Consider the following 10,830-nt stretch of genomic DNA (forward strand, 5'->3'; position numbering starts at 1 on the left):
ATAAATTAGATATTGATAATTAATTTAATTATATAATTTAAATTTAAAATATTTTATTTTATAAATTATCTAAAATAAAAGTAATCTAAATTAAAATAATATAAAAATTGAAATGAGAATTTAATGCTCCTTTTAATAATCCCATAATCCCAAAAATAAGAGCGAAGCTATTTATTGCAGTACTTGATGATGTAAGAAATTATAATAGCCTATGCTCCACTTGTTTTATATTTAAGTCTCTCATCCCACTTACTTTCGCGGTCGACATTACCACAATATATATAAAAGAAAGCTTGTTTCTCTATCAGCAATGCAAAGCCTAAGTTGCTCAAGTGACGTTGTGCAGCTTGATCTAACATCACTACCACCACCTTCTTCCTCTTCCTCCAACAGCATCCCCATGAGCGCCACCACAATCACAACAACCGCCATCAGCGGCTGTCTCTCAATTGAACAGTACGAGCTCACGGAGACGCGACTCAGGAGGCTGATATCGGAGCACCCTGTCATCATCTTCAGCCGATCGTCTTGTTGCATGTGTCACGTCATGAAAAAGCTCTTGGCCACCATCGGGGTTCACCCTACTGTCATTGAACTCGATGACCGTGAGATGGCTTCCCTCCCTCCTCCGGCGCCGCCCGCTCAATATAGTGTCTCCCCTCGGATCCCTTCCCCCGCGGTGTTCATCGGTGGAACCGGCATTGGCGGCCTAGAATCCCTCATGGCTCTTCATCTAAGTGGCCTCCTCGTTCCAAAGCTGGTCGAAGTTGGTGCTTTCTGTGTATGACATATAAGCACTGTTATTATAATTATTAAATATCGCATTAAGAATCATGTAACGATCAAGCTTTCTTTTTTAACGCTTCTTCAATTTGGGGTTGTTCCTTTCATTTTATAAGTCGATAAACATAAATTCATGCAGTCCACTTCCAAAAGAGAGAGTTTCTGCAGCTTCGATCGGGGGAGAGGATTAAACTGAGTTTAGAGAAAGAACAATGAGTGGAACGGGCTATTTAAAGTGGGGTTGGTTACAAATTATTGAGCATCTCAGAGCCACTCAAATTTGCTTATTATTGGTTATTTTAATTAATAATTTATGTTGCATAAACTTTAATATAAATATATATGTATAATATTGATTATATATTTTCCCGTGTGCATTTACATCACTGACAATGGGTTTAGCGATCCCAGGATACTCTTGAAAATGAACTGTGAAGAAAACCCTTATATTTGTCACCAACACATCAGACAGTGTTCAAGGATGCGTCACATGCATCGGTTCGAACAGCCTTATTGTTGAATTGAGTCGAGCTGTTTAAAGGTGTTGATTTTTTACTGTTTTGCTTTAGAATAAATGAAAAAGGGTAAATTTTTTTATCCACGCTATTACAATTTATAGCTAAGGCCAACCTATAACAGCATGCAAGCTGACTTAGTCAGCACACGAAAACCACCTAACAAACCTCATAACAAATTAATAACAGCTGCTGACGTTGCATCTTCATCTACACGCTAACATTCTCCCTATTATATCAACCTTTAAGACTTGTAGGATAAAAAACATTGACCTAAAGTAGGAAAGTAAGACTTGGTTAGAGGCTTGGTAAAACCATCAACCAATTGAGACGATCCAGGAACAAAATTGACACAACAATCCATCAACAACCTTCTCCCGAACGAAATGAATGTCAAACTCAATATGTTTAGATCAAGCATGGAAAACAAGATTCACGCTCATAGCCACTGCACTCGTATTGTCACACCATACAACTATCTCCGAGACAACATCAGTGATGCCTCGATATTTATCTTTAGTTATACATCGTGAAACAAGCTTTTGTTTCCTCGAACACCAAGAAACAATGTTATCACCAAGATAAAGACAATAACCGGAAATAAACCTCCTATCATCATAACTACTTGCCCAATCTGTATCCGAAAAGGCACTCAGGCCAAGAGAACTAGACGAGGCATGAAAGACCAAAGCATAATATAACGTGCCACTCAAATATCGTAAAAACACTTCACCACTAACTAATGTAACTTACATGGTTGATACACATATTGAGCTACACACTCAACACTAAATGAGATATTGGGCCTAGTATGACTAAGATAAAGCAGAGCTCCCACCACTCTGATACAATTGAGGATCTTCTCGAGGTCGTCCTGCATCTTGAGTAAGCCTAGGAGTGGAATTCATCGGAGCTGGAGCAGGCCGTGTATAACCCATGCTCGCACGATCTAACACTTCTCGAATGTACTTCTGTTGGCTTAAAAATAATATATCATCACATCGATTAACCTCAAACCTAAGAAAAAAAAACTCAATTCACCAAGATCCTTTAGAGAGAATTTTTTTACCAAGCATAAAGACACAATGACCATTAGCACGCCGAACAAACAATGATGCATTAGTTTGCGTCCCAACAAACCTAAGCTCAACAAAAAAAAATCCAAAGTTTGGATTATCTGTTCCTCGGAGCTTGCTTTAGCCCATATAAAGCCTTTTTCCAGCATGCAAACAACTCAACCATCATCAAAGGAGTGCTGTGCAAACCCAGGTGGTTGAAGCATAAAAACATCCAAAAACTAAGTTCTCATTAAGAAAAACATTATTAACGTCAAGTTGACGAAGCTTCCACCTGTTGTGCATATCTAGGGACAACACCACATTCACCGTCGAGGATTTCACAACTAGACTAAAAGTGTTTTTAAAATCCTACCTTGGAACCTGAGCGAAACCCTTGGCAACCAATTGCGCTTTATATCGAGCAACTGAGTCGTTAGGATTTTACTTGAATCGAAAAAGCCACTTGTAATCAATGGAAATCTTGTTCTCAAGTAAAGGAACAAGTTTCCAGGTACCATTCTTAATAAGTTCTTCAAATTCATTAACCACCACCGTTTTCCAATGAGGTAATGCTAAAGCTTGCTTGAAAGATGTAGGTTCAATATCACTAACCATCGACAAAGCATGAAACATTTGTGGCTTAAAAATATCACGCTTACTCCTTGTGACCATCGAATGACAAGGAACAATAGTAGTAGGAGGATACATACAATCACTGGAACCACACTCAACACTTAAAACACTCGAGACAGTAAAATGCCTTGCCCCCAACTAGGCAGATGATTTATCGCCCGATGGCGCCTGGCGCCTAGTGGAACATTTTAAAACAAAGACTCATATACTACTTCACCCTCACGTATTAGCGTAACACCATTGGTAACTCCGTAAAAAGGATATATTTAGGTTCTTTTTACTTAAGCTATTGATTGTCTTAAGGAACATATAGGACCATATAGACGTATTTAGGATCATGTAGTTGCATATAGTGGATTTAATTTATTGTGATATATTAGGTGATGCTTTACGGGAATGGTTGTGTATGGCTGATAATATGCATGTCTTAAAGAAAAAGGGTGTGTGAGGAGAATTGCCGTGGCAAACTAAGATGCTGAAGAAGAATGAAAATGTTGTGACAACTAGGATGTCATTTCTGGGAATAGAAATGACAAAAAAGAGCTGAAGATATTTTTATAAAAGAGCCAGTTGTCTAGCCATCACATGATTCCTACTGCCTACCACCTAGGAGGGGACCACTACCACCTTTGTACTCCCTTTTCATGTGTAGGGATGTACCTTAGGGTACCATTGTCATGTTGACACAAAAACCTTGGTATATTCCCTTTGTATAAATAAATTAAGATAGAAAAAAAAAATTGGATGATCTTCTTAGAAGAAAAGTGAGCTGAACAAGAGAAGAGAGTCATCAACAACCTTCCAACTTTATTTCTTATTCTCATCTCTTTTGTGGTGTTCCTCCATTTTTAAACTTGAGGGAGTGACGACCAAGGTGTCCGAGAGGATCTAGAACCGCTAAGGTGGTTTATGGTAGTTGAGCAGCGCGCGTTGGGAGTTTTTCCTCCACCCTTATGCTTTATTTATTTTTCATATTTTATGGGTTGTAAGGAACAGATGATTCTCATGGATTATTCGAACCCCACCATGAACTAACTTTATTTGGTGGGGTTTATCATGAATGATTAAGTATTTTTATTTAATGAATGGTTTGTACTTTTATGTTTATTACTTGTTTGGCTTATTGTTTTTAATTGTATAAGATCATAGAAACTATAAGATTAGCCTTTTCTTAAGTATAATACTTAGTGATCGAGAGAAACTAAGTTAATGATCTTTAGTATTCGAGAGAAACTAGAGGAAGATCGCCATAAGCAATGAGTTTTATGGGATAACTAGAGCCTAATCCACCATCAGGGATGAGGTTAGGATTTCAACAACTAAAAGGAGTAGTGCTAAATCGATAGATTAGATGTTGCTTCTCAGGCCGAGAGGATTTGTCGTGGCATTCTCATCTATCAGATCCTATGACTAGAGATAGCGTAGGGATACTTGTAGTAAACTCCATCGAGCAAGTAAGACATAGAAGTTTAGACCATCATAAAAGATAAAACTTATGATTCCTAAGTGACCCCATCATTCATTCCCATAATAGCTTGTTGTGTGAGGATTATCAAGTCATCTTATTTTATTCCCAAGTTATCAATCTATTTTACCTTAGCATTTTCATTTGACTGCACTTTAAATGATTACTTTTTCCATAAAATTCTCATTTCCACCCATTCATTCTACTATTTCTACCCCATCTATACACATTTCATTTTGTCTTGGCATAACCATTTGTGCATACCACTAGCTATACTTAGAGAAAGTAGTTTGTTTCTTTGACTTAACTAGTAATCTCTTCCAATCCCTGTGGAGACGATAGTCACTCACTCTATATTACTTGTTCGATTGTGTATACTTGTACATATTTCCTTGTAATTTATAAGCACTCACAAGTGCGTACAAGTTTTTGGCGTTATTATCGGGGATTGCAAATGGAAGTTTAATAGTGTTGTCATATCATTTTTATTTTACTTTTTTTTATTTTTGTATAGTTTTACATGCGATTTCCTTTACCTTTTTCAGGCCTAATTTGTGTATGACTTGAGGACTTCCTGAGGAATATTTAAAACCAATCGAACCTAAGATTGAACTACTATTTAGAAAAAGGAGATGTAATCAACGCGCTCACTGAAATATTTATAGACTGCAGAACCAAGGTATTGGCAAAGTGAAGGATTAGGCATATCAAAATACAGAGTCAAATCCAAATGTTGGGAATGCTGCTAGGCCTCGTTCTATTTACGATCACTTAAATCCTATTTTGAATTATCTAAATCGTGGTATTGTGGCACCAGAGATTCAAACAACCCATTTTGAACTCAAACCAGCCATGTTCAATATGTTGAATTCTATAGGGCAGTTTGGAAGTATGCCTCTTGAAGATGCCAGACAACACATTCGTAACTTCTTGGAAGTGTGTGATTCCTTCAGGCAACAAGGAGTGCATGAAGATGTGTTGAAGCTTAAGTTCTTTCCATATTCTTTGCGTGACCGAGTGAGAGCTTGGTTGAGTGGAGTTCCATCTGGCTCGATGGAGTCTTGGTCTGATCTATGCAAAAGTTTTTTACTCTGTCGAACATGAACACTTAACTTAGAAATGACATAGCATCTTTCCGTCAAGCTAATGACGATTCTATGTATGAGTGTTGGGACCAATATAAGGGATTGCTTCGTAAGTGTACAAATCATGGTTTACAAGATTGGACTCAAGTCGTGATGTTTTATAATGGAGTCAATACACCCACGAGGATGATGCTAGATGCCTCGGTAAATGGGACTTTGCCAAACAAATCACCTGAAGTGGCTTTTGACATTCTGGATAGGATTGCAAGTAATGATTACTAATTTCCCTCTTCAAGGGTTACAATTGGGAGGAAGACACCTGGGACCTATGAGTTAGATGCTAAGGACTCAGTGTCCACCCAACTTTCATCTATCACAAGTATGTTGAATAACTTGCAGTGTTCTAACAAGGTGAAAGACGTGAAGGCAACTAGTTCAACATGTTTGTTATGCCATGGTAATCATCATGAGAGTGAATGCCCAAAAAATCATGAATCCATCAACTTTACGGGAAATTTCAACCGAGGCAACAACAACCACTACTCCAACACCAATAACCCAGAATGACATCAGCATCCTAACTTTTCATGGGGAAATCAAGAAGCCTCAATGCTAGTCACTCCACTCGACAAAAGAATATCAATGAAACCCAACCTATCAAACGAATATGCCATGACATAATTCTAACAAGGAGGCACCATCTTTGTCAAATGAAAATTCTTTGGAGGACACTATGTAAGATTTTATAGTAGCTACCATAACTATGCTGCATGACCATGCCTCCACTATTAAGAATCAATGTGTTCTCCTTCAAAGTAAAAAAGCTTTATTGAAAAGCCATAGCTCGTCTCTAAGAGCTTTAGAGGGCTAGGTTGGTCAAATTGCTGCATCATTACAAGAACGCCAACCAGGACATCTGCCTAGTGACACTGAGGTCACTAAAGATCATGGCAAGGAGCAATGCAGTGCACTCACTCTAAGAAGTGGCACCTAGATCAATCAACAAGATAAGTTTGAGGGAATGAAGAAGGATTATTCCAACCCCATAATTGAGCAAGTTGAATCTGAAATGCAAGAAGAGGCACTTTAAGAGAAGGAAAAGGATGATGGTTCAACAAGTGGACTTACTGAGGGTGCAACAAAAAATGCCACAGTAAAAGCTGTCCTCACACCTTCACTAGAGGATGTCAGACCCCCACCATTCTTCCCTCAAAGACTAAAGAAACATAATGATGACATTCAGTTCAAGAAGTTTGTTAACATTCTTGATCAGTAATCATGACCAAGAAGAGGAAAGTTGGAAAATATGAGACAGTTACTACGACAAAAGAATACTGCTCCGCACTGAGTAAGCTGCCACCAAAGCAAAAAGATTCGAGAAGCTTTATCATTCCATGTTCTATAGGAGACAACTACATTTGGAAGAATTTTTGTGACCTTGGCTTGAGTTAGAAATTATTGCCCAAGTCAATATTTTTGAATCTTGGGATAGGAAATGCATGACCCACCTCCATTATTTTGAACTAGCCGACCGTTCCCATGTTCATCCCGAAGGGATAGTAGAAGATGTCATTGTGCGGGTGGATAAATTTTTGTTCCCATTGGAATTCCTTATACTTGATTGTGAGGTTGATACTAATGCACCCATAATTTTTGGGAGGCCTTTCTTAGCCATTGTTCGTATCCTTATTGATTGTGAAAAGGGTGAACTCACCATGATAATAGACGACCAATATGTGATTGTGAATGTCTTTCGTACTCTCAAATTTGTTGATGACTCGAAATAATGCCAAATTATTTTTGAAGTGGAGTCATTGATAGAAGGAGAAGCTGATCAATATTTTCATAGCAATTTCATATAGCTGGCAGATTATGAGAGACTCATTGAAGAACAAAACATCGAGGAGCCCTAGGAATTTCCATAGGAGGTAGAGCAGTCTAGCTTCCTCACAGCTAGACTAGGTACGCATTTTGAACATCTTAATTTCGATGAATTTGTTCCTCCTAAGCCATCATTACAACATGCACCTATCCCAGTGCTCAAGACTTTACCAGAGCGTCTTAAATATGCTTACTTAGGTGGTAATGACACTTTACCTATGATTATCTCCTCTAACCTTACTGTTGACCAAAAATGTAGTTTGCTAAGTATTTTATCACATCATAAGAAAGCGTTAGGCTGGACCATGGAATATTTAAAGGGGATAAGTATCACCATTTGCATGTATAAGATTCTGCTAGAAGAATGACATGGCAATTCCCTTGAGCCACAAAGAAGGCTCAACCCTATCATAAAGAAGGTGGTGATGAAAGAGATTATTCAGTTGCTTGATGCTGGGTGATTTACCCAATATCCAATAGTTCATTGGTGAGCTCGATGCAATGCGTCCCTAAGAAAGGAGGCACAACCATGGTAAGCAAGGAGGACAATGATCTCTTACCCACTCACACCATCATAGGATGGAGGATATGCATTTAATATCACAAACTGAACAAAGCTACCAAGAAGGACCATTTTCCTCTACCTTTCATTGATCAAATGCAAGATCGATTGGCTGGCAAGGTATACTATTGCTTTCTAGATAGATATTTTGGGTACAATTAAATTGCCATAGCACCGGAGAACCAAGAAAAGATAACCTTCACAGGCCCATATAGAACTTATACCTTTCGAAGGATCCTGTTTGGACTCTGTAATGCCCTAGAAACTTTTCGGCGCTATATGCAAACTATCTTCTCCGACATAGTTAAGGATTTTATAGAAATTTTCATGGACTACTTTCTGGAGATAACTTGGAGAAATGCCTTGGCAATTTGGCACGAGTGCTCAAGAGATATGAGGAGGATAACCTTTTGCATAATTGGGAGAAATATCACTTCATGGTGACTGAAGAAATTGTGTTGGGCTACAAGATTTCGCATAAGGGCATTGAGGTGGACAAAGCCAAAATTAATGTGATTGAGAAGTTACCTCCACCGACCTCTGTCAAGGACATTAGGTGTTTTCTTGGACACACTGGTTTTTTATAGGAGATTCATCAAGGAATTCTCCAAGATCTCCAAGCCTTTGCGTACCTTGTTTTAGAAAAATCATCCCTTTGTGCTCGATAAAATTTTCCATGGTACATTCACAGAGATAAAACAAATACTTATCTTGGCACCCATTATTTTCTCCCCCTGATTGGACTTCACCATTCTAGTTGATGTATGATGCGAGTGATTATGCCATGGGAGCTGTGCTTGGACAACGACGAGGTAAAATTTTCAATTTTATTTATTATGCTAGCTGTACCTTAAATGAAGCAATATTGAATTACACAACCACTGATAAATAGCTACTTGCCATGGTATTTGCATTTGACAAGTTTAGGTCATACGACACCAAAGTAATTGTTTACACTAATCACTCAGTTATAAAATATTTAGTGAACAAGAATGATACCAAGCTTAGACTCATCAGGTGAATACTATTACTGCAAGAATTTGACTTGGAGGTTGTAGATAGGAAAAGTACCGAGAATGAAGTTGCAGATCAGTTGTCTAGGTTAGAAAACAGTTCAGAATGCCATGACATATATTTAAGAGGAATTTACTGACAAGAAAATCTTATACGCTACAACATTTCCATTGTACGCTGACATCTTTAATTTTCTTGTTAGTAGAATTTTGCCTTATGATTTGAATGGCCAGGGCAGGAGAAAGTTCAAGCATGATGCCATGTTTTATTTATGGGATAAGCCATATTTGTTAAAGCATTCTGCAGACCAGATGATCCACCAATGTTTCCCCGAGGAGGAACAAAAGGACATCCTACACCATTGCCACACGGCCCCATGTGAAGGTCACTTTGGAGGTGCAAGGACCACTACAAAGGTCCTTCAATCGAGCTTTTACTGGCCTATACTATTCAATGACGCTTGTGAGTTTTGCAAGGCATGCGATCGATGTAACGTACTGGGAACATTATTAGACGATATGAAATGCTGCTACTAAATATTTTTGATATCGAGCTCTTTGACGTGTGGGGTATTGACTTCATGGGGCCCTTCTCATCATCCTTTGGAGATCTGTACATCTTTCTGGACGTGGATTATGTTTCTAAGTGGATCGAGGTAATTACAACACCAAAGAATGAATTCAAGACCGTGTTCAAGTTCCTACACAAAAATAACTTCACCAGATTTAGAGCACCTAGAGCTATCATCAGTGACGAAGACACCCATTTTGACAACACTTTAATTGCCAGGGCATTGAAGAGGTATGATATATGACAAAAAATTGCCATGGCATATCACCCCAGAAAAATGGCCAAGATGAGGTCTCCAACCATGAGATCAAGCTGATTCTTGAGAAGATAGTAAACCCCAGAAGAAATGATTGGTTCTTGAAGCTTGATGAAGTACTCTGGTCTTACCAAACGACATTCAAAACTCCACTAGGGATGTCCCCGTTCAAATTGGTGTGTGGCAAATCTTGCCATCTTCCTGTTGAGCTAGAGCATAGAGCTTCTTAGGCTATCAAAAAGCTCAATTTTGATGCGCAATTAGTTGGAGAAAAAAGATTATTAGAGCTCAATGAAATGGAAGAGTTTAGGGAATATGAATATGAAAATGTCAAGCTTTGCAAGGAGAAGACTAAGAAGTGGCATGACCAAATACTTTTGACACAACATTTTCATATCGATCAACAAGTGCTCCTTTAAAACTAAAGGCTAAGGCTCTTTTCGGGTAAACTTAAGTCAATGTGGTTAAGACCCTTTGAAGTGCACCACTCTACCCTCATAGAGCTGTCGACATAAAAAATATAGATGATGAGACTATTTTTAAAGTCAACGACCAGCGATTGAAGGCTTACAATGAAGCTCCACCTTTGCGTGATAAGTTGACGTTATACTTGCAAGACGTCTGAGTTTGACCTTCTAAGCTTTTAGAAAATGCCACGACATTTAGGATTTATTACTGTGCATAAATAATATGTGCATTTTTTTATTTTTAGTTATTTTCATTGTTCTTCACGTTTTCCCTAATGATTTTATTTTATTTTTATTTCACCCAACATAGGTCGCAACTGCTTAGGCAAGGACAAAAAGAAGGAGAAGCCTTAGCTTTGAAGCTTTGGGGAAAAATGACAAAAAAGAAAGAGGGTTTTTTAAATTTTTAAATCCCACATTTAGTCTTGTAATTATGACTTTTTCTTTCTTAATTTTCAGCCCTCATTTATTATTTTCCAATTTTTAGTTTATTATATCTCTTCATAAAAAACTTCTTCCTTTATTAATTTCCACTTTTTAT

At 38.0% G+C, this 10,830-nt stretch overlaps 1 protein-coding gene across 1 annotated transcript; it reads left to right on the forward strand.

Moving 5' to 3' along the window:
- The first annotated feature begins 289 nt into the window (after nucleotides 1-289).
- Nucleotides 290-787, forward strand: LOC120144607 (glutaredoxin-C6-like). Its single transcript, XM_039158638.1, has one exon. The coding sequence runs from the start codon at nucleotides 311-313 to the stop codon at nucleotides 785-787; it is 477 nt and encodes a 158-aa protein (XP_039014569.1). The 5' UTR covers nucleotides 290-310.
- The last annotated feature ends 10,043 nt before the right edge of the window (nucleotides 788-10,830 follow it).

This window comes from Hibiscus syriacus, unplaced genomic scaffold, assembly GCF_006381635.1.
Source record: "Hibiscus syriacus cultivar Baekdansim isolate YM2019G1 unplaced genomic scaffold, ASM638163v2 tig00110890_pilon, whole genome shotgun sequence".
NCBI classification, from domain to species: Eukaryota; Viridiplantae; Streptophyta; class Magnoliopsida; order Malvales; family Malvaceae; genus Hibiscus; species Hibiscus syriacus.